The 23,944-nt window shown below is 36.2% G+C and overlaps 3 protein-coding genes across 7 annotated transcripts; all 3 read left to right on the top strand.

Moving 5' to 3' along the window:
* Positions 1 to 437: 437 nt before the first annotated feature.
* LOC105168685 (uncharacterized) lies at positions 438 to 1,828 on the top strand. The gene has a single exon (XM_011088817.3). It carries the CDS (start codon positions 589 to 591, stop codon positions 1,618 to 1,620), a length of 1,032 nt encoding a protein of 343 aa, XP_011087119.1. The 5' UTR covers positions 438 to 588; the 3' UTR covers positions 1,621 to 1,828.
* A 2,918-nt stretch (positions 1,829 to 4,746) lies between these two features.
* LOC105168684 (uncharacterized) lies at positions 4,747 to 6,270 on the top strand. Its single transcript, XM_011088816.2, has one exon. It carries the CDS (start codon positions 4,890 to 4,892, stop codon positions 6,051 to 6,053), a length of 1,164 nt encoding a protein of 387 aa, XP_011087118.1. The 5' UTR covers positions 4,747 to 4,889; the 3' UTR covers positions 6,054 to 6,270.
* A 2,727-nt stretch (positions 6,271 to 8,997) lies between these two features.
* Positions 8,998 to 16,947, top strand: LOC148787314 (uncharacterized). Of its 5 annotated transcripts, none has more exons than XM_088883465.1 (12): positions 8,998 to 9,395; positions 9,867 to 9,923; positions 10,010 to 10,080; positions 11,117 to 11,968; positions 12,084 to 12,177; positions 12,280 to 12,426; positions 12,525 to 13,193; positions 13,286 to 15,312; positions 15,415 to 15,529; positions 15,606 to 15,666; positions 16,135 to 16,286; positions 16,436 to 16,947. In XM_088883465.1, the coding sequence occupies exons 1-12, from the start codon at positions 9,320 to 9,322 to the stop codon at positions 16,759 to 16,761; spliced, it is 4,647 nt and encodes a 1,548-aa protein (XP_088739591.1). In that variant the 5' UTR covers positions 8,998 to 9,319; the 3' UTR covers positions 16,762 to 16,947. The 5 variants fall into 5 exon arrangements, with proteins under 5 accessions (XP_088739591.1, XP_088739590.1, XP_088739589.1 ...); XM_088883464.1 differs by having other exon boundaries at positions 11,114 to 11,968; positions 12,525 to 12,643; positions 12,770 to 13,193; positions 13,286 to 15,529; XM_088883463.1 differs by having other exon boundaries at positions 11,114 to 11,968.
* The last annotated feature ends 6,997 nt before the right edge of the window (positions 16,948 to 23,944 follow it).

The raw sequence follows: 23,944 nt of genomic DNA, 5'->3' as shown, positions 1-23,944 counted from the left end.
GGAGAAATATTTCACTAATGGGACGCAATGGCCACGTGCTCCATTGTGTAAAAAATTTAACATTATTATATTTTGAGACTAAAATTCGTTGCTATGAGCAACATGAAACTAATTTTGCAAAACTTCCTATACCATAGGACTAAAATTGCAATTAATTCAGTATATTGCCTAATTTATTAGATATATTATGTGTCTAATCTTTTAAATGAAAAAAAAAACCTGTAATTTTTATATACATTAAATAAAATAATAGAGTAAAAATATAAAATAACTGAAATAAAAACTGAAATCCAAGAATGAGGGAGGAAAGGAAATGCGGCAGCGGTGAGGTGTAAATTTAGACCGATTCTCACGCAGACGCCTCCACGAATATCCAGAAAATGTGACCGTTGAGCCTGTTAATTTTACCTAAAAGTGCCTCCAGTCCCAGAAATATCTCCCGAACGTTCCAGAAATTTCAAATTCAGCCCCACTCCCCCAATATATGTACTACTCCTTTATTCTCTGTTCATATCTTTATCAAGCAAACTAATCTTCAGCTGCAAACAAGTTTTTGAAAGCTCACGTTTCTTGCAATTGGATTTTCAAATGGATGGCCCATTTTTCAGAAACAACCCCTGGTACCAACAACCCAATTCATTTCGCGGTGTGCCCGTTTACCAAGTCGACCCGGACCTGGAAACCCATCTTCCCGGTCGTCCCATCAAACGCTCGCCTGGAGGAAGTTCAGGCCCGAAAGTTGTTCGGGTTCCTGTTCACTTTGTGGGGTCCGAAGGAGTTGACCGCTCGGGGTCTGCGTTGAAGATACAGAAGGTTTTCAGGGGGTTTTTGGTCCGGAAATGGTTGAAGAAGATCAGGGATATTAAGGTTGAGGTGGATGAGATTGAGGGAAGGTTGTCGAAGAGTGAAGTGATGGAGTTGGTGGGTAGGGACGAGAGGGAGCGTCTGAGGATGAATGAGAGTTTGATGTCTCTGTTGTTTAAACTGGACTCGATCTGCGGGGTGGATTCTGGGGTCAGGGTATACAGGAAGGCCGTGATTCGAAAGGCGATTGCTCTGCAGGAAAGGATTGATGCTACTGTTGCTATTGATTTGGATTGCAATGATGGTGAAGAAGCCCTTGATGAAGTAAGGTTTTCTGTGGGAAGTAGTAGTAGTAGCTCGATTGATTGGGTCGAAAATGATGGAAATGGGGAGGGTTGTGTTGGAGAAGGAGATAAGAAGATTATGGAAGGTGCTGAGGGGGGGAATGATAGGGAAGTTAAGATTATAGATGCGGAGGTGGAGCATGCGGTGAAGGTGAGTGAATCAAGTTGTGTTGCGGAGAATCTTGATTTGTTGCCTGAGTCGGGAGGTATCATCCGGGTTGGGGATAGAGCCAAGGATGGAAATGAGAGTAGAAGAGATAGAGAGGTGTTGGAGCGGATGGTGGAGAGCAATGAGAAGATGGTGAGGATGATGAGGGAGTTGTTTGAGCGGAATGAGGCGCAGACAAGAATGCTAAATGCGTTAACACAGCGGGTGGAGTTGTTGGAGAAGGCTTTTGTGTGTGATATGATGTTGAGGAAGAAGAAGAGGAGGATGAGGATGAGGAAGAAAGGCGAGTGTCGAGACAAGTGATTGAAGAAGAAGTAGTGCGTGTCTTAGGTTTGATTCTGACTAAATCACTTTTGATGATGTAGTTGTGAAGATGGAATTGTTCACTCTTCTAACTCATTGGGAAGCTTGTTGTTGGCGAGCTGATGGTTTCAATTTTGGGGAGTCATCTTTTTGTATAAACATTTTTCTTGGTCATAAATGTTTTAAATGGTTGGAATCTCTTTATCTATCTCCTCATTTTAATTTTTTAAGTTCATGTTAAGAAAGTTGCATTTCCAATTTGGTATCATACTTTTTCAAATTTGATACCATAAAGAGCTCATTGCTACATTACATATACTTATCTTTTTTTAAACTAAAGGAGAGAATTTTTTTTATCAACTTGCAGCCAAGACTAACTTTGATTGTATTAATAAAACTTGAGGATAAAAAATGATGAAATCGAAAAATATGGTGTCGAAAGTGATTTAATGACTAACTTAGGGCGATAGATGAATTTCTGTCAATTTTGGCTATTTTCACCCAAAATGACGCCTCCCGCTTTTTTATGCTCTCACGTTGTAAATTTTTGTTTTTATTGTTGGTTTTGTCACATTTTTTTTCCTCAAATAGGTACCATTTAATTTAGAAAATCATCATGATTATTTTTTATTATTTAAGAAAATTTGAAAGCCAAAATTAATGATGTCGGAACATAGGGTATCAAAAATAACATAATGACTAACTTAGGGATCAAAAGTAAAAATAATCGGGTCTATGAAGACCTGTCATAAAAATTAAACTTTGTATGTAATTTAATTAATTTTCCTACTATTTCCAAGACCACAGCCCTAAATTGACCTGCCCCAGCTCTCTCTCTCTCTCTACATTGACAACGAGATATGTTGGTGGTTCCAACCTATAACCTCATGATCATAAATATTTAAGTATTTAGCGTTTAATAAAGTCGTAACCAACTTAAATTCAAAGATGAAATTTAAAGGGAATAATTAAGAAAGATAATTTATATATATATATATATTTATATTTTTGATGTGGTAATAATTTTGATTAATAGATGAAACGGAAATTTTATCCTCGGCACAACAATAAGTTATGTGTGATTAATATTTAATATAGATTCATTTAGTGTATGGAAGGATGTATATTGTTGTTTTCCTTTTTATTGTTTCATTTTGGTTTTTCGGAATTTACTTTCCACAATTATTTTACTTTTTATATAAATTGCCAATAATATTTTTTTTCTGAAATGAGATATTTTTTTCTTAAAAGTTATTTTGAGTTGCTTTTTAGAAGGAACGAAAAAGGGAAAAAAAAAAACATTTTATAAGATTGCAACTTTTGGATTAAGAGCTATAGTTCTAAGTTGGTATACTATCTATATATATATATATTATAAATTTTTTATGTTCTAAAATCTATTATAAATGAAAATAAGATATATTAGTGGAGCAGTTAAGTTAATGTAAAAACTTAAGAAGTTGAATAAGTTAGTTATTTTAACAATTGAAAGGCATTTTTGAGTCACAAAAAATTATTCAACGGTGTCAAAATTGCAACTTTGTGTCTATAGCACTTTTTTTCTTTATAATATACTAGATACTGTGGCACGCAGTACTTGTGCGCATAATTTTTAGTAATGCTTTTATTTTATATATTGAAGTACATAATTTGTTCATTTACGTTAAAATTTGTCACTGCCTTACAAATTCATATACAAAAATTGTCTAGTAATTTTTTTACATTCATTAATTATCAATACATATTTTACTCAAATCAAATAAAAAATCGACACTTTGTATGATATATGTTATATTGATACGATGAGTATATATACATGCAAAATAAATACTTATATGTTATTTCAATTTCAATGAACAATAAATTTAAACAAAATGGGAGTAAATTTAATTTTTGAGTACACGTAATTACATGGAACTTATTTTTTAAAAGAAGTGATTGACTAGTTAGGGAGTGTTTGTGAAAACTTTTGCTTTTAGAGAATTAATTGTTATAGAAAAATAAAAGATAACAGCGTTTGTAAAAAATGTGAAAAGTAAATGAAAACTGATTTGGATTTGGATTTGGATTGTGTGGGGGGGGGGGGAGAACATTTTTAAACAAACTTAATTCATTAAAAATCATTTTGTCTGCATGTCATAAAAAGATACCATTTTTGCATTTGCACTTATTATTTGTCAATAATAATTATTTAAATTAATCATTAACTTATAGCTTTTGGCTAAAAAATGATTTTCTTAACAGTTTCAGAAATAGAAGTTGGAATCCCAAATATATTAAAAGTACTTTTTGAGGGCCAAAAGTTGAAAAGTAATTTTTTAAAATTTTTGAAAACTTTAACATTAGTTTGAAATTTGAAGGGTATTTTTGAAATTATATAATTTGGTATGTTGGTATTAAAACTATGGACAAATTTGTGATTTGGGTGGATATCCCAAGCATGGGAGGTAATAAAAAGTTATATATCGTTCACTTTTATAAAGTAAGATGTGTATAAACTATTTAATTAAGGTAAAGTACAATGATTTTTTTTAAATTGATATTATTATAAATATTATCTTATTATTTGAAAAATTATCGATAACACTAATTTTAACAACAATCCAACAACTAGTCAAATCATTAGTTTTTATCTATTTTTTATGATTAATTAATCAAAATGCTCATATAAACTATAAATTATGATTTTACTTATTTAAAAATAAATTAAACTTTTATATGAAGTAATTGGATAAAATTTTTACAATTTTTAAATTTTTTTCATCCTCTTCATCGCTAATTTTTTCTAAAAAGAGGAAATAAGTATTGGACTCGATTCAAAAAATGACATAATTTCATCAAACATCAATTATACTTATAATTTTTTAAATAATAAAAAAATATTTTTAATTATGTTAAATCATTGAAAACATTATTGTAATTTATCCATTTAAAATATTTTATATTGAGGGTAGCACTTAGGAGACAACGTCTAGAGGGGAAAATAGAAATGACGCTTGTAGCCCACGTATGCGATTTCGCCAATTTCACGCAGAGCACTCCACAAGCTTCCAGAATATTGCCTTTGAGCCCCAGCCCGCAAAAATATCTCCTGAATGTTCCAGAAATTTCATAAATTTCTCTTACTTCAATCCAACTCCCCCGAGTCCCCTCCTATAAATTGCTGCCATTTCAAACAGGGTTCCCATCAACAATCAATCAAAGCCAATAAAATCTTCTTCAACTGAGAAAGAATCCAAACACACAATTTCTTGTACTTGAGTCTTGAAATGGATGCTCCTTTTTTCAACAATCGTGTATGGTACCAGCAACCCGATCCGAATCTCCGTCGTTTCCCTTATTCCACTCCATTTCGTGGGGTGCCCGTTTACCAGGTGGATCCGGAATCGGAAACCCATCGACCAGCTCATCTCGTCAGACGCCCGCCTGGAGGAAATCCTGGCCCGAAAGTTGTTCAGATTCCGATTCAGTTTGTCGGGTCGGAAGAAGTAGACCGTTCGGGGTCTGCCTTGAAGATACAGAAGGTTTTCAGGGGATTCTTGGCGCGCAAGTGTTTGAGGAAGATCAAGGATATCAAAGTTCAGGTGGATGAGATTGAGGAGAGGCTGTCGACGAGCGAAGTTAGGGATTTGGTTCGTAGGGATGAGAGAGAGCGGGTGAGGCTGAGCGAGAGTTTGATGTCTCTGCTGTTTAAGCTGGATTCGATTCGTGGGGTGGATTTTGGGGTCAGGGGTTGCAGGAAGGCTGTGATTCGCAAAGTGATTGCGTTGCAAGAGAAGATTGACGCAATCGTTGCAATTGATTTGGTGGGAAATGGTGAGAATTGTGAAAGTGTTGATCAAGAGGCTGAAATTAAGGTTCCTGTGATGACTGCTGGCTCGAACCAGAACGATGAACCGAAGGATTCGTGTGAAAATGGCGACGATTCGGAGGGTACAGAGCAAAGTCAAGAAATTATAGAGGCCGTGAGTTGTGGAGGAGGAGGGAATGAGGCTATGGGAGTTGAGGGGAATGATGGGGAAGTCGAGATGAAGGACGTTGGCGTCGAACAAGACTTGAAGGTTAACGAAGCAAATTATGGTGAAAATTGTGTTGATACATCGAATCTTGATTTAGTGAAGGAGAGCCTTGACGGTGTGAAGGAGTGGTCAAGTGAGACGATTGAGAACGATAAGGTTGGTGATCGGGTTGAGGGCACGAACGAGGGAAAAGGGGCGGATGAGAATAAAAGAAACAGAGAGTTGTTGGAGAGGATGGTGGAGGAGAATGAGAAGATGATGAGGATGATGACACAGTTGTTTGAGCGGAATGAAGCGCAGACGAGGATGCTAAATGCGTTGACACACAGGGTGGGGTTGTTGGAGAAGGCTTTTGTGTGTGACAGGCTGAGGAAGAAGAAGAAGTGCAAGGCGGCTGCGGGCAGAGAAGATTGAGATAGATATCTTTGGTGTTTCTTGCTTTTCTTTTCAGTCTTTGGCTTGATTCTAAACACTGATTCTTTAATGTAAATTAAGTTTGTAGGTGGGAGAGAGGTGTTGATGGTGTTGGGACCTTAATTTAGTTGAGCCTCTGCTGGCTTCCACGCTTGTAAGAAGTTGTGATCTTGAATGAACTTCTTGGTAATAAAATTGATGGAAGTTTTTGTGAAAATTTATATTTTTAAATAAGTAATTTTGGTAGAAAAAAGTTGAAAATTTTATTAAAATTAAAAATAGGTTGTGTGTGTAAAAAAAGTAAAAGCAGATGAGGGCTAAATTGAATGTATTTGACGAATTATCACTTTCAAAATAAATTTAATTAATTAAAAAATATCATTTTTTGTTTATATATTGTCAGTAATAATTATTTTTAACAAAACAATAAAATTTATTTTAATATGTATATTTATGTTAATTTTTTTAAATATCAATGGAAGAAATGAATGTTTAATTCGATAATACAATATAATTATTGATTAGTACACAATAATTAATTTGCATGATTGCCAAAGAAATATTATTTAGTAAATAATCATAGCCGTTTATTTTATATTTTGTAATGATATAGGAATAATATATTTAGAAAATAATAAATAAAATATAAATTCTAAAATATTTAATATGAAAAAGTGAAAATTTGATTATTGTGAAATTATTCAAATTATTTGAAAATTACAAATCAACTTTAGATATGCAATTTTTAAAATAAGGTAAAGTTGAATTAAGATTATTATAATAAGGGTAGCTTAATAAAAAATGACATTGAATTTATTTATAAAAAAATATTGTTTAAAATATTTTTAGTATATAAAATATTTGAAAATCTTATTCGTAAAAAATATTCATTAAACAAGAATAAAAATATTTCTCAAAGTGAGTATTGTGCATTTATTTTAAATTATTAAGTTTACATAAATAAAAATTACTATTAATGATCGCTAATATAGTAGTTTCTTTTCATATTTGATTATTTACAAAAATTATGTATCAGTATTATCAACGTAAAGAAAATTTTTTGAAGGAAAATTATATAAATGGGTAATATAGTAATAAAAATAAAAGATGTATGTTTTGTCTTCTTGACCTTATACTTTTATTTTTTCGCCCAATTTGGGACTAAAATAAAAATTAAACTCTCAAGAGGTTCTGCATGCATTAATGTTTACTTTTCCTCCAATCATTATTTCTAACCAAATACCAAACTTTTTCATATACTCCACCCTCACTTCTACTTTTCTTATACACTCACCGTTCCCAACCGAACAAACCCTTAGTACATTCTTAGTAGGTGTTTACATCACGGTATGGGAACTCGGATTTGAAGTAAAGGATGCTATTAATTTACTATACAACCTAGATATGCTTTATAAATTATTTAATTTAGCTACCTTCATCTTATATATATATATTTTTTATATGTTTTTCAACCATTTTCTTGAAGCAATAAAGGTAAAGTAGGAGTTTCTATCTTACTGTCTATGGGCTATATAATTATTTTATATTTAAGGAAAATATTTATAATTTATGACACAATGTGGATGTATTTATAATTATATTAAATCTCATTAAAAATAAGTATAATTACTCATATATTTATCTTTTAAGTGTTCCTCATTATTTAACATGTATATGCCGCACCATGAGCATCTACGCTGCCTGAAATAAGGACTTAGGCATATTCATGGATCGCTACCCCAGAATCGCCAACATTGCCTCGTTAAAAGCCTTATTACTACGAAGCCCCAATCCACGACGACATAATTTACCCCAAGCAACTCAGTGTACCCTCTCTTCCCCTCTGGCGTGCCACCAAATCCCCCCGTAGCGAGCAATGAACTCCTATGTATATAATAACATATTCTTTTAGATTCAAGAGAATAATTTAATGCATCTTGTTTAAATTTTTTACTCTTTTTATTAAATTTTTTGGGTTGTAGTCGATTATAACAAGTGAAATTATACTTTCAGTATCATAAAATAGAGGTTCCAAACTTTTAGTCCTCTATTTTAAGAGATTTTTAAAATGGTACTAAAATTAAAAAGTTCAACACATTTAGTCATATGCTTTACAGATTTTTCAAATTGATTTCAAAATTGAGAAAGTTCGACACATTTAGTCCCATAAATCCCGAATATTGAAAGCTAAATGTATCGAATTTTCTCAATTATGAAATTATTTTAAAAATTTTATAAAGCGAACAACTATATTTTGTATAACCTCCTTATCCATGGAAATAAAAGTGGCCATAAGAAATCATGCTTACTTTGAATATGGCAACCTCTTTGAATAATATAAGTTAAGTCATGAATAATTTTATTTATAATTGATATGTTAAATTAATATAATAACTAGATCTTTTGAGTTAGATCTGTCCCGACAAATTTTATACTAAGGAGGGGCAGATATCGAGTCCACCCAAATCTGTCCCAGATGCACCCATTGACACAACTAATGAGGGCCTACAAAGTGTGTCACATGTTACTAGTTATCATTAAAATTGGGTCTTATGACGTCCTAAAACTTTTAGGATTTGTTTGAATAATTTTAAATTATTTTTGAGCTATATTTTACAAAATATTAATAAATTTTATTTTTTAATATGAAATTATTTTCTCAAATTCAAATTAATCCATCCAACACATAATCAGTGTATTGTTTAATTTCTGTGTTTTCTTTTCATATTAAATTATCAAACTTCTTTATTATTCTCTCTCTTCTTAACTTGTAATTTTATCTCTCTTCTTTTGTCGTCATGCTTAACAAATCAGGACGAATCCGAGGCCCATCAAAAGGACTGTTATGGTTATAACATGGGTAAAAATGTGAAATACAATGTTTATTTGGGGTCATTTCATAATTGTTTGAGAATTCGCCTTCCAAATATATTAAAGTTCCGAAAATCACAACACTAAACAATTCCCGATTATTTGATTTGGCTGTTCGGACCACCCAAACCCTCACCTTCTGTCATCTCCTTCCTTCGTGTTTTCTCTTTCTGCATTTTTCAATTGGCTCTCGCAAACCCTAATTCTAGCTCCACGTATACATACATATATGCATACATCTCTCGATTTGCTTTTGGAATCTCTTTTGCTCTGAATTTTTTTGTATTGCCACTCGCTGAATCACTTCTTTCTTTCTCTTTCTCTCTCACTCTCACTATTCGTGTGTTGTGTGTGTGATTTTTGGTCGGAAATTTGTGAAGTATCGATTTGTCGTCATGGCGGAGAGCAAGCTAGATCTTCCGGAGGATCTCATCGCATCTAAGCCGTCCGATCAATCGTGGACTCCAAAAGGTAAATCGCTGTTCTTGATTTCGCGTTGATTTTCGCTGGTTTTGGTTTAGTTTGCGTGGTTGGATTCGACTGTCTTCTGCTGGATTCTGCACTTGGATATATTGATCTGTCTCCGCAATGTAGCTTTCAGTTTAGGTCCTAGGGTTTGGAATCAGGTTCTTCACTTCAGATTTAGTATTTGTTTGTTGCCCTGATTGTAGGTTGAGTCATTCTGCTGGGAATTTGGAAACTCAGTTTAGTTGCTTGCTTTTGGTTGGTTACTTTTTTCTTTCCTGTTGGGAAATTTTATGGCTGTTAATTTTTCCCAATCATAAATATTACTTGAACTTAATTTGAAGTTCAGTTTTATGTTGCTTATGGAATCAGTTGCAATGCCTGGTTGAGTTTCCAGTCCGGCTTGCCTTAAATGCCCTAGTTAGGATTACTATTGTTTTCGTCGTATGTTGATGTATTGTGGTGTTTTGCATGAAGCTTCCATTGGAAATGATGAGGACAAGGGTTTGGTGGCATTACTGGACGAATCCAAGGGTAACTGGTGTTTTTTTTACCAACTTATTCTAGTATAGGAGCATTGTGGTGCAAATATAACTTATACTCTATCTGAGTTGCTGCAGATCAGGCAGTGTCCGAGAGCATTCCATTGTCTCCACAGTGGCTTTATGCGAGGCCAAATGAACCTAAGACGGTAAATATGCAGATAACTGAGTAGCATCCGTTGCCTGATTTCTGAACTGAGAACTGGGTTTGAGCTTTTAGTTGGATGGTTCATGTCTAGTGTATATTTGAAGCCTTTGTGATGGAACTCTGCCATCTCTAATTCTGGTGTAGTTGCAGATGCATGATGTCAATCCTTTTATGAATCTAACTGGTGTGAAAATCTCAGATCTCCTTTATTCTTTTCTTCTTTGTGGGGAATATGTTTTTTTCTTAAAAAAAAGAAGTTGACCTTGTCTGGTTCATGTCTTGTTCAGAAGTTACAGATGCGCTTATTTCATCTGACTTTTGTTATTGCAGTTATCACTGGAACTCTTGAGTGTATAATTATGGACCCGTATGTTTTGAAACTAGCTAGTTTGACAATGTGAAATCCAGAAAAATTGGCTATTTTGTCATGCATATATACTTTGCTACAGCTGCATTGCTGCATTCTTGTGGCTTTGACATTGAGCAACCAACCAGCTACATCAGGAATCCTGTTTCACTTATCTTTATTGTTTATAGGGCTAGTCAGACTTGCATGCTAAAACCTGTCTCCTTTCCTATGTAGTTTTTACATTACTATTTTGTGTAGTGTTCTTTGTCTCTTTTATCTGGTTCTTGTCTTGTCTTGTGCAGAAGTTACAGATGCGCTTATTTCATCTGAGTTTTGTTATTGCAGTAACTCTTGAGTGTATAATTATGGACCCGAATGTTTTGAAACTAGCTAGTTTGACAATGTGAATCCAGTATTGGCTATTTTGTCATGCATATATACTTTGCTACGGCAGCATTCTTGTGGCTTTGACATTGAGCAACCAACCAGCTACATCAGGAATCCTGTTTTACTTATCTTAATTGTTTATAGTCAGATCTGCGTTGCTAAAACCTGTCTCCTTTCCTATGGAGTTGTTGCATTACTATTTTGTGCAGTGTTCTTTGTTTCTTTTATCTTTATCAGTTGCTCCATTCATAATTTTTCTGCTGTGTCATGATTGCATTGAGGATACATTTCTGTTCAGCAGGAAACCCGGGGGCCATGTTCTCTGTCACTTGGTAGTTCTGCTGATTTGAACCAGAAGGAGGTTTGGCGCTCAGAAGCAACTGAGGACAAAAAGGATTGGAGAAGAATTGCTCCAGAACCTGATAGTGGACGCCGCTGGCGTGAAGAAGAAAGGGAAACTGGGATACTTGGTCGAAGGGATCGCAGGAAGATGGATAGACGGGTTGACAACGCTCCAGGCAGAGAAACAACTGAAAATAGATCTTTGCCCGCCACTGACAGATGGCATGATGTTAGTAGCCGCAACTCTGGGCATGAAACGAGGCGTGACAAATGGTCTTTAAGATGGGGTCCTGATGACAAAGAAAAGGATGCTCGGGTGGAGAAAAGGACAGATGTAGAGAAGGAAGAGTCCCAGGGTGAGAGCCAATCATTTGTGTCAAATAGCCGTTCTGTTCCTGAACGCGATTCAGATTCTCGTGATAAGTGGAGGCCTCGACACAGGATGGAGGGAAATTCTGGCGGGTTGGGTTTTCGCGCTGCACCAGGATTTGGACTTGAAAGGGGACGAGTTGAGGGCTCAAATACGGGCTTTACTGTAGGGCGTGGCAGGTTGAGTGTTTCTCTTGTAAGACCGCCATCTGTGGTTCCAATTGGTGTTGCTCAGTATGACAAGAGTGAAAATGTTCCTGGAAAACCCCTCTCTGTTGGAACATTTGTTTACCCAAGGGCCAAACTACTTGACATATACCGTAAGCAAAGACTTGATTCATCCCTTGCCCGCATGCCTGACAATTGGGAGGAAGTTCCTCCAATAACTCAATTAGATGCTATTGAACCTTTCGCTTTTGTTGCTCCTGATGCTGAGCAGGAGGTGAGCTTTGCAAATTACAGGCATATTCTTTATATGTTTGCTATTATACATGAATTCCTTGGTGCTGTTAGATTGACTATCTGTGGAAATGTGATGAGCTCCTCTTTTGTTCTAGGCTATCCTGAATGACATATGGAAGGGTAAAATAATAAACAGTGGAGCCTCATACAGTTCGTTTAGGAAGGGCGGATCAATTGATGATGTTTCAGGTCAGTCTTTAGAAAGAGATTTATGGTAATTTAGTTAGTCTTTTTTTGTTTCTCTAATTTCCTATTGGTTATGTTATAATCCTTGGTTTGTATTCTTTGTAGAATTGGGAGAAGAATTGAACATTGGAAGACAGGTTTCCCTCACTGCTGATGTCATCAAAGAGATACCAGATAACCTTGTGAAAGCTTCAGTCGATCTTCATAAAGCTACAGTTGACAGCATCTTCTACGATAATATGCCTAAAACAGGTATCCCAAGTCAATGAGTATTAGACTGGTCTTTAAAATGTTATGTAGAATGACCTTCCGAGTTTTATCTGAAAGAAACTATTTTATCCTTACTTCAGAGAGAACTGCTGATCACAAAGAGCAATATGAAATTTCAGAGGCTATAAACAGAAAAGAACTGGATGTTGGTAGCGTAAAATCTCTGAATGGTGCTCAGTCTGATGCCTTTCAGCTCAAGGTAACAGGTTCTGCTGTTAATCAGCAGCCTCTGTTAGATAGTGCCAAATCTGCTACATCATTTGATGCTAACAACAATCTTCCCGGTGAATCGAACTCCCTCTTTGCTATGCCAACATCGGACCAGTATTGGGATGGACAGCTACATGAGATTGGAAGCAGAACCAATGAATATCAGCTGAATAGAGGAATTCCTCCAGAGGAATTAAGTTTGTATTATCGGGATCCTCAAGGGGAAATCCAGGGACCTTTTCTTGGAGTGGATATCATTTCATGGTTTGAGCAAGGCTTTTTTGGGACTGATTTACCTGTACGTTTGGAAGATGCTCCTGATGAGTCACCATTCCGGGAATTGGGAGATGTTATGCCTCACTTGAAATTCGGACATGAGCATGATGGTGGATCTGATTCCATTCCTTCAGTAGTGGATGGCTCAGGCTGGCAACCTGATTGCAGTGCTACCTCTGTACAGCACGGTCAATCGAAGTTATCTGAAAATCAACGTTTGTCAAAACACTTGTACTCCCAAGGAGAAGATTTCCATGATGAAGGTTTGGCTGATAGTTACTAATATACACTATCTTTTACTATTTAAATTGCTTCTGAGCTCTAATTCTTTTAACTGCCATTTTTGGTCAAACAGAAATCGTGTTCCCTGGGAGACCCGGAAGTGGTGGCAGTGCTGTAGGGAAGATTTCTAGAGGATATGGCGAACCTGCTACAAGTAGTGGCAACAAGGCTTATCTTACTAATGAACTGACAGACTCTGGTATGTCAGATCAAAAAGGCAGCAAGATGCATCCTCTTGGTTTGTTATGGTCTGAGCTTGAAAGTACTTATGGAAGAAATGATCATACACCTCAATTTGGTGGAGGTGCACAGGACAAGATTATTAACCCTGCTTCTGGAAGGATCGCTCCTTTTAATGCGATGCCTGATGCTACCCGTGCCCCTGAGGCATGGAGCGATGTTTATGGAAGCAGTGCGCTTTCTGATTCCAACTTGTATCAAGATGTCTTGGACGCTCGCCACTCTTCAGGGATGGACCAAGAATTTAACCGCTTTGATTTAGCAGAGAAGCTATTGCCTCAGCAACTTCAGCAGCAGCATCTTCAGTCACATAGTATGATGCCTCCTCATAACACACACTTCAACGAAGTAATGCTAGAGGGGGACCCAAGTCTGAATTTGATGCACCACAACAAGCTTGCCAGTCAAACAGCACGAGACATGGAACACATCGTGGCCCTTCAGTTGCAACAGCAGAGGCAGCTACAACTTCAACAACAGCAGCAGCTGCAGAAACAACAACATTTTCACCAACAGCAAATCTTGTTGAAAGAGCAACAGCAGTCTCAGGCCAGACAGCTTCTTCTTGAGCAGCTGTTGCAGAGTCAGTTGCGTGAATCTGGTCGTGGACAGTCGCATATGGATGCTCTTAGATCTAATGCTGCTCTTGAACAGGCCATACTGAAGCAACAAATTCTGAATGATCTGCAACAGCGCTCCCAATTTCCTTCAAGGCATCCAGATCCGTCCCTCGAGCTGCTAATTCAAGCAAAATTTGGTCAAATGCCTCATCAAGGGCATCAAAACGATTTACTGGAGCTCTTGTCACATGGAAGGCATGGACAGATTTACCCCCTGGATCAACAGATTATTCAGCAAGATCAGCTGCATGGGAGTCAGTTACCTTTGGGGCTGAGGCAGCGATTGGAAATGGAAGAAGAAATGCAAATGGGTCGTGGGTGGCCCCTTGATGAAGCTAGTCAGTTCCACAGAAATCCTGCTGCCTCTCATAGAGCTATCTCTGCTGGATTCAGCCCTCTTGATTTTTATTCCCAACAATTACCACCTTCCGAGGAGCATATCAGCCATCTTGGGCGGAATCTTTCAGTACAAGATAGACTTCAACCTGGTCTCTATGACCCTGGCATGTTGCCTTTTGAGCGCGCAATGTCATTGCCGGGTGGAGCAGCTGGGGTAAATCGTGATGTTGTGAATTCAATGGCTCGTGCTCAAGGTCTAGAATTGCAGGAGCAGATTGCGCGGATGCACCCTGGTAGTCAAGTTGATGGGTTCTCATCTGGTATTTACTCGCAGCATACCAACCACCCTTTAATTCCAAATCAATTCCATGCTTCACACCTGGATGCTACGGAGGGTCATTGGTCTGAGAATAATGGTCAATCATCAAATGACTGGATGGAGTCAAGACTTCAACAACTACATCTTCACAATGAGAGGCAGAGAAGGGAATTGGAAGCCAGAAGGAGTACTGATGATCATAGTTTGTGGATGTCCTCTGGAAATGATGACAATTCAAAACGATTGCTTATGGAATTACTGCATCAGAAATCTGGGCACCCGTCAAGTGAACAGTTTGATTTGGTTAATGGAATACCACATGACAGAAGGCCCCCTTCGGATCACCGTTCTGGCACAAGCATGGCAAACCAGTCATTTAGTGTTGTTGCAGATCAAGAATCAGGTTTCAGCAATTCCTTCACTGTTGGGTCTTTTGGTTCTGATTCTGGTGTACAGCCTCAGAGTCGACTGTCTGAGGGGATAACAAATGTTCTCGAAATCGGTGGATTGCCTTATAGATCTAAAGATGTAGCAGAAGTTGCAGGAGAACCATTTGTTTCCCGAACTGGTGAAACCGCTCAGGTAAGCAATGACAATTTTACCATGAAAAACAAGGCAGCCAAAAGACTGACTTCCTCTAATGGGGAAGAACAAAGAGTCCTCATCAATGAATGTAACATTCAGGGAATGACTTCAGAGCCTCAAGAAGGATTAGTGGAGCGGGCTGCCTTGCCTTCTGTGGATAGAGTCGAGATGCCGGTGAATGTCCTCAGCAAGCATAATTCACTTGATTCTGCTGGTAAATTTTCACAATTTTCTTGGTTTTACTTTTCCTTGTTATTGATTTTAATCAAGTAACATGATATAATGTTCAGGTTTTCAAAATGAAAAGGCTGGATCAGGTGATTCTTTTCCGGAGGATGCTGCTAAGGAAAAGTAAGAAACCCTTGGGTGCTGTATTTTTTTTACTGTTCTATTAGCAGAATCTGATCGAAATTCTCTTCAATATTAAGTTCTTGGGAGTTTTTCTTTGGAAGATATGAGTATTGTTGTCTTGTTGGAACTTGGAAGTATACTAGCCTTGCGATGCCCCATATACTTGCTGACATGTAGAATTATCTACGAGAGCCAAAAGAAATCCTGATCTGTGGAAATATAGATCATGTTGGATTTACAGTGAACTGGATACTCTGCTTAATTCTTGTTCTTCAAGAGTCAATCTTTGTTTGCTTTTTGCAATATCTCTTCACTGGGCGAGGATTTATGGACATGTGGATATATTTAACCTGGTGTCTTTTCACAAATATATAGATCTTTCTTGCTTCGAATCCTTTCTTTGTCTGAGATTACTGCCCTTTTCGAATTTCTCATTTATCCATTTCTTACATGTATTACTGTAACTAGGTTGCGATCGTCCAGTTCAAAAGCACCAGACAATGTATTGCTGCGGCGTCCACCTGTCTCACGAGCTGCATCTTCTCACGAAGGGTTGTCGGAGGTGACTGCTGATCGTGTCGCCAGAGGGAAAAGCCTTTCAAATACTGTACCTCCTGATGGTAGGACAGGAGTCTTGCGTGTTTTCTCTTGTACCATAGCAATTTCCCTACGTTGCCCTTCTTTTCACCTAAGTGGAGTTTGTTGATTCACATAGTGCTCTATCTTTTGTGCCTTCCTATTTACATGCTAGAGTTTTTCTTGCTTGTAGGAGTGAGACGAGAACCAGGAGTTAATGTAGGGAACACGGATGCATCTGGGAGAAGAGATGCACAATTTCGACGAACATCCTCCTGCAACGATGCCGATGTACTGGAGACATCATTCAGCGACATGCTGAAAAGCAGTGCTAAGAAGGCAGCACCTCAAGAAACCCATGCTTCGGCAGGGGCAGCAGAGTCGTCGGACGGGATGCCTGGCGGTCGAAACAACAAAAAGAAGGGGAAGAAAGGTAGACAGATAGACCCTGCTCTTCTTGGGTTCAAGGTGACTAGCAACCGTATTATGATGGGCGAAATACAGCGGATAGACGACTAATGGTGAAGGTAAATATATTGTACTGATCATGTTCACAATCACTGTACAGGGTTCAGTTTTGTAGGTTAATAGGAATAGAACATTACAAATACCTCATCCTCTGAGGGTTGGTGTAAATACAAGTGCACTCACTATCGATAACGGTGCACCTCCTCAGGTTTGAATAATTGCATTCATTACGTTTTATTTGTGGTGTTGTGTAAGGGATTAGGGATAGATGTCTGATAGAAAATGATGCCTCTGCTATTTACAAAATAGACAAAGAAAGATCAATGGAATTTCAATTATAAATTTTTTTTGTAACTGAAGGGGATTGGGGTATGAGAATCGAGGTGGTGGTAGCGGTGGGCATATTAATGTGGAACAAGAGAAAAAGAGAAGAAAAGTAAATTATGAAAGTAAAATGAAGGGATAATTACACTCTTCATTCATGTCTCACTTAATTTTGATATGTTCATTTATTTTTGAAATTTTAAATTAATTAACTAATTACTTCTTAACTTCTTCATTTATCATGATTTTCATAACTATCTTTTCGTGGTTATTTTCTTCATGCATTTTTTTAATTTCCTACATTATTTATTGTCTTTGTTTGTCAATTTTTTTTTATAAATCAAATTATTTTTCTTAATTTATTATCTTAATATATATTTTTAACAACTTTTTTTATCTAAAAAAACTAATAATACAATTCATAAAAGTATTTTATATTAATTTATTTTAAAAAATTATGCACATATATAGGATGTGTCATACTTACTAGTATATATTTGTCTGTCAATGGATGGGTATCGCCCTACTCGGACCCAGATCTAACAAATACCTGTAGCAATTTTTTAATACCCTACTCATACACTATCTTATGATATACCCAGGGGTTTTACCCAAATTATACCCTAAAAAATTGGTAGAGTTTGAGTCTTACTCATTTGAAACCAACTTAATTTTTTCTCTTTTACAATTTGTTTAAATTTTTTACTTTTAAGCCAAACGCTGTATGTTACTAAATTAATTTTTGGTGGATTTTCATGATCCATCGATCAATAAAATAAAATTAATATTTAAAATTTCAATATGTGCAAATTAATCATCGTTGAAACTTAAATAATGAACTTGATTTTGTTTAAATGATATACCAATATTTGTTTTAAATAAGAATCTTAAATTTGTTCAAATAATGGACGGGTAATATTATTTGATTATAAAATCAAGACAAATTCAAAATAAGAATGAAGACATAAGAATTGGTAAAAATTGATGAAATTAAGTATAATATATCTAACTTTCATTTGGATCTCTTAATTATCATTTGAATTTGAATTTGCATTCAACTTTGATTTGATGAAATTTTAATAATTTGACTCAAACAAATTTTATTTATTTCGTATATTATTCAAATTTAATTAAATTACATTTTATCCGTATTTTTTTTATTTATTAAATGTCAAGTTAAGTTTTGCTTAATTTGATCATAAAATTAATTTTGAGTGGTTATGAAATCAATATGCAAAGTTCTAACATATTTGGTTAAAAATTCAACAAGTAATTAATATAAATGAAATATGTAATGAAATAGTTATATACTACTTATTTTTTTAAAAATATTAAACAAATTTAGTTGGTTGTGTTACTAAAAGTTTTACAAAGTCAAATTTAAAGTAATGGATGAATGAACATCTTGAGGTATTTGATCATATCAATACTTATAGGTGTTTAGGGTATTAGGTCAGTACCCATACCTATGAGTATTTTAAGGTATTAGACCTGTTATAAATATGGCCCAAAACCCGGAAGCCCAAACCTACAAGCCCACAACCCACTTGGAGGCCCACCCGACTACCCAGTCCAACCCGACTACCCGACCCGGTTATTCCTCTTAAATACTCTCTTCTCTCAAAACCCTAATCAGATATTTCTATATCTCTCTACTCTCTTCTCCCTTACTCCGCCGACTCTCCTTCTACCTCCCCTACTTGCCGATTAAAGTATGGCGGTTAGAATCGCCACCGTCCGGCGGTTTTCTGAAGCCAATCTAATGGCTTCAAGAAAACCGCCAAACGGTTGTACCCCTTCGACAGTTACCTGAGACTCTATAAAAGGGGGTTCTCTTTTCCCCGCTCGGAGCGCGAACTGAAATCTGTTTTCTGATATTCTTCTCCTTCGACATATCTCTGTGATATCTTCTGTGTGATTCTCTGAGTGTAGTGACGGGTCTGTGTGACTCGAGGTTGTTTGGGTAGTTCGAGAGGTGTAACCGTGGGATTGTAAGGGCTGGTTTGGGAACGGTACTTTGTGGTGACCGCGTCCCTTTTACTCTTGGATCTGGCTTTAACCTGAGCCACTTTCAAACAGTGCATTTATCTTTCCCTTCCGTTGTATTTTTTACGATTCTGCAGTTCTTATTCGGGTTGTATTTTTAAGGAGTTCATACTCCAATATTGCTGTAATAGTTGTTAGGATTTCTCTGTGAAACGATGAGTATCACTGGAGGATTATACCCTACAGTGGTATCAGAGCCGACTCTCTGATCTGTGCTGATCCTGGTGGCGGTAAACTTTCGAAAAACCCCTCCTCTGGTTTTCATTCCTTTCTGTTTTTCCCTGCTTATATTACTGTCGTTATTATTCCTTTATATTACTCCTGTTTGCCGTGGTGAAACCCCTTAATATCCCTCCTGGCCGGACCCCTGAGGTCGTCGGGTATCTGGACGGGACTTAGGCTGGTGAGCCTCGGTTCTATTACACCTGCTCTTATTTCTGTTTTGACTATTTACCGTTAGTACGTCTACTTATCTTGAGTTTCTCCGTGGATGTTTGATAACTGATTTACTGCTGTTTTTATATCTGCTATTTCGTGTATGGTGTTGCTCTTTACCTGTATAATCTTGTGATTTTCTTTTGCTTACTCTGTTTTATTATTGATAATTCCGAGTCCTGTAGTGCTGTGTAAAACCTGTTTTTAAAATTTACTGTTCTGGGATCTTTTTGTCTTATTAAAAACCCCGAGACTGTTTTCCTCTAAAATCTTTTCAAAATGGCTGGTTATAGCCTTCAACCATTTGACGGGAAAACCGACTTCTCTATATGGCAACAAAAGATGAAAGGCATTCTTATTCAACAAAAAGTTTTCAAAGCCATTGATGGCAAATACCCTGAAAATATTTCTGAGGAAAAGAAACAAGAAAATGATGAATTTGCATATTCCTCTATTGTTTTGAATCTATCCGATACCATTTTACGAAAAGTTGGAAAATTGGAATCATCAAAAGCTTTGTGGGATAAATTAGAGGAATTGTTTACTGAAATCTCTCTTCCTAATAAATTGTTTCTGCTGAAAAATTTTTTTAGATATAAACTTGATTTGTCCAAGAATATTGATGAAAACCTTGATGACTTCACTAAGCTAATTCAAGATATTAAACTTGCTGGTGATAAATACATTGATGAATATTCCCCCATTGTTCTTCTAAATGCAATCCCTGAATCTTATTCCGACGTGAAAGCTGCTATCAAATATGGTAGAGATAGTATTAATTTAGAAACTGTAGTAAATGGACTTAAGAGTAAAGAACTAGATCTTAAAGTCAATAAACCTAGCCAAAATCATTATGAAATTAATTCCGTTAGGGGTAGAACAAGATTTAGGAACTTTAATTCTCGGTATAACAGTAGGAGCAGAAATAAAAATAAAAACAATAAGAGTAAGTCTAGAACACGAGAGACAAACCTTAGAGATGACAAAATCAGAGATAGACGATGTTACAATTGTGGAACCAAAGGCCATTATATAAAAGACTGTAGAAAACCTAGACGTGAGAATAGGGATAGAAATTATGATGATAAAGAAAAAATCAGTAATGTGTCTATTGAGTCAAATGGTGAAGTTTTTGTTGTTTATGAAGCAAATTTTGTGAGTACTTTTGACATGCATGAATGGCTTATAGATTCCGGTTGCACATTTCATATGAGTCCTTTCAAAGACATTTTCACAAACTTGAAATATGAGCACGTTGGTTTTGTTTCAATGGAAAATGAGAAAAAAATGTGAAATCAAGGGTCTAGGTGACATCTCACTATGTTTTGAAGGTTATAAAATGCTTTTGAAAAATGTCAGATACGTTCCTGACTTGAGTCATAACCTCATATCATGTGCTGCATTAAAAGAAAATGGTTTAGAAGGTAGGTGGGGCAAATGCCTCATGAAAATTATGAAAGGCTCATTAGTTGTTTTCAAAGCTGAACGAAAATGAAATCTTTACATATGCACTGCATCTTATGATAACCTTGCTGCATCAGTCTCTGTGTGTGATTTAACTTCCTTATGGCATAAGAGATTAGGCCACATTAGCCAAAAAGGTCTTGATCTTTTAAAAAGAGATGGTGTTTTAAATGATAAAGTAGATAAAATGGACTTTTGTGATGAATGTGTTATGGGTAAACAACATAGAGTACATTTTCCTACCTCCCCATCCCCAAACCCATCTATGTCCCCATGTATTTTAGACTATGTGCATGCAGATGTTTGGGGTCCTAGTACTGTACCCACCCATGGTGGAAATCGCTATTTCCTCTCTATTATTGATAACTTCTCTCGTAAAGTTTTTGTCTTTCTTATGAAACATAAATCTGAAGTTTATTAGCACATATATCATTATAAAATGTTATCACCTACATTGTCCAATTGTGTTCGCCAACTTGCTTTTTGCAGAATAGCCTAGAGACATGCACTGTCGCATCTTATCAGGAGTCATCCCCCCACCATTATCTGCAGTCATATTGCAATTAATTTTAAATAGATATAAAATAGAAAATAAGTAAGAAAAGATTGTCTCACATGCATGCTGCTGGTTAAACAACCAAATCTCATGAAATGGTTTAAAGACAGAGAAATAAAATACAGCAAAGTTCGAATATAATTTTGCAAAGAAACTCATTTAATAGAAAATTAAGATGGAGTTTTGAAGTGTTAATTCAAGCATGCATGTCGTGTTCACTAAAAAAGTTGCAATTTTCTTATTTCCAGGACTGACAAAGAAAGAGCCTAATTATACCTTGAACCACCAGCATTTTATTTTTTTCCTTGATGTTCTCCAGCACATCAACGAGGACATAGGTTGCTCCATTGCAAACCTGATGAAAATATATGGCTATAAAACAGAAAAGTATAAATTGAAGAATCCAAAGGCCGTTATTAGGAATGTGAATAATGCAGGTACCTCATCTAAAGCATTATCTAGAAGCTCGGCGAAAGCTGGAAAATTGCAGGCCATGGGCAAAATTACCAACTTTAAAAAAAAAATTGAAGATATTATAACAGATAGAATAACACTTCATTATTCACCTCCCAGAGCCCATTTATGGCTGGTAGCATTTGAATGCAGGAATTTAGGATGAACCCTGATATGATCCATGTCCGCTGCAAAATTGATGAACACTATAATTGTTAACTAGATTAATAATGTGAAAATAATTATTAATTGGTCATGCACAGAGGTGAAGTTTTAAGTTTCCTCCTTATCAGCATAAAACATTTCAAGTAATATTTCATAAAGTCAAAATAAATAAAAATAATAATTGAACAAATTCAAATCCATTACAATTCAGTTAGCCAGTAATTGATATATATATAGAATTATGTGTCTGTGACAAAAAACAATAGCACTGCAATATAAACAAAATTAAGAAAATGCAGCAGTATAAACTAGAGCTATAAGAAGAAAGGTCGAGTTGAGTCTGAGTCAAATCCATATAAGGCTTGTCACTTGCAGCCAGCAGCACTATACAAGTAGCTCCATGCATCAATGAGATATAAACAGATGATAATTCAGTAGTACTTCATACGCATCAAGAATAATAAAATGTTACTAGATCTTAATACTAAACATAGTGTAACAATCTGTCAAAATGATGCTCGAAATTTAAAGAAATTTAAAGCTAAAAAGGAGTCAAAAGACTAAAATCTCTTATATATTATCTCCTTTACGCGAAATACGCATACAATCTTTCCTCAAAGTTTACAGTAAACATTAGTCCACTGATCATGAATATTGAACTTCACAGAAAAAGAATAACCACCACCCTTTATCAAAAAAAAAGTTCAATTTTATAGGCCTCATTAAAAAAAAGGCAAAATTGCAAAATTAGTCCTGTAAGTATAGGGGGGTGGCAAAATTAATCCTGCAACTACTGAACTGGCAATTTTAGTCCTATATGTTTTCATTTAGTGGCAATTTTGGTCCTTCCGGCCAAAATTACCCAAAAATTAGCCGAAAAAATTGGGGTTTAGGGTTTCGGTTGCCAACTGGTCTCTACTTAAACACGTGACATCTTACATGGCTGCTGACTGGTAATTCTGGTCGGAAGGACCAAAATTGCTACTAAATTAAAGTATATAGGACTAAAATTGCCACTAAAATAAAACATTAAGGAGAAGTCGTGGATGTAACGTTGATGGAAACTGATCGGAGGGATGTGTGCGCCATGGGGAGCGAACACAAAGGTGTTGGTCCGCCAACCAGATAATCGCTGGTGATGGAGATATGACGGAAAAATCAATGGTGGGCGCGGAGAAAAAGTGACGAAAATAAAAATGAAGAGGACTGACCGAATAGTTGATGAAAATGGATGGGCTTGGGTGCAATCAACTCGCCGGAGGATGGGGAGTTGATTGGTGGTGGTCTCGAACAGTGGGTAGGTCGGACGGCGGTGAATTGAGAAGAGAAAGAAAATAAATCTAGGTTTTAGGATAAGACTATAATCAACAATTGGGGGCATGTTTGAACTCTGATTGAAACACATGCTATAGGGTTGGAATCAGCGTAGGATGGCGAGTTTAGTGGTGGTACGCGTGGCCGGAGACGCGCCGGAAAAAAAATTCCGGCGACCGGCTTGGTGGTGGTGGGTGATGGTTAACCTTTTTTTTTATCACGTCAGCATCCACGTAGGATGCTACCTGTGTAGTAATGTCCATTTGTCACCGAAACCCTAATCCCCAATTTGATTTGTCAATTTCCGATCACTTTTGGCCAGAAGGACCAAAATTGCTACAAATTTTAAACATAAAGGACTAAAATTGCCAGTCTCATAGCTAGGGGACCAATTTTGCCACCCCCTAATATACAGGACTAATTTTGCAATTTTGCCTTCAAAAAAAAATACTGCATGTACTTGATGTGTTTAATAGA

The sequence above is a fragment of the Sesamum indicum genome, linkage group LG8 (assembly GCF_026168435.1).
Source record: "Sesamum indicum cultivar Baizhima isolate 11 linkage group LG8, ASM2616843v1, whole genome shotgun sequence".
Classification (NCBI taxonomy): Eukaryota; Viridiplantae; Streptophyta; class Magnoliopsida; order Lamiales; family Pedaliaceae; genus Sesamum; species Sesamum indicum.
Note: the sequence above shows the minus strand (reverse complement) of the source record. Positions and strands in the feature narration are given on the sequence as shown.

What these genes read in the sequence shown, in the direction of transcription:
- LOC105168684 (XM_011088816.2), top strand. Translation starts at nt 4,890, where the DNA reads ATGGATGCTCCTTTTTTCAACAATCGTGTATGGTACCAGCAACCCGAT.
- LOC105168685 (XM_011088817.3), top strand. Translation starts at nt 589, where the DNA reads ATGGATGGCCCATTTTTCAGAAACAACCCCTGGTACCAACAACCCAAT.
- LOC148787314 (XM_088883461.1), top strand. Translation starts at nt 9,320, where the DNA reads ATGGCGGAGAGCAAGCTAGATCTTCCGGAGGATCTCATCGCATCTAAG. An exon ending in ATTACTGGACGAATCCAAGG is followed by an intron (nt 9,924 to 10,009) that starts GTAACTGGTGTT and finishes GAGTTGCTGCAG; the next exon opens with ATCAGGCAGTGTCCGAGAGC. An exon ending in TAATTCACTTGATTCTGCTG is followed by an intron (nt 15,530 to 15,605) that starts GTAAATTTTCAC and finishes TATAATGTTCAG; the next exon opens with GTTTTCAAAATGAAAAGGCT.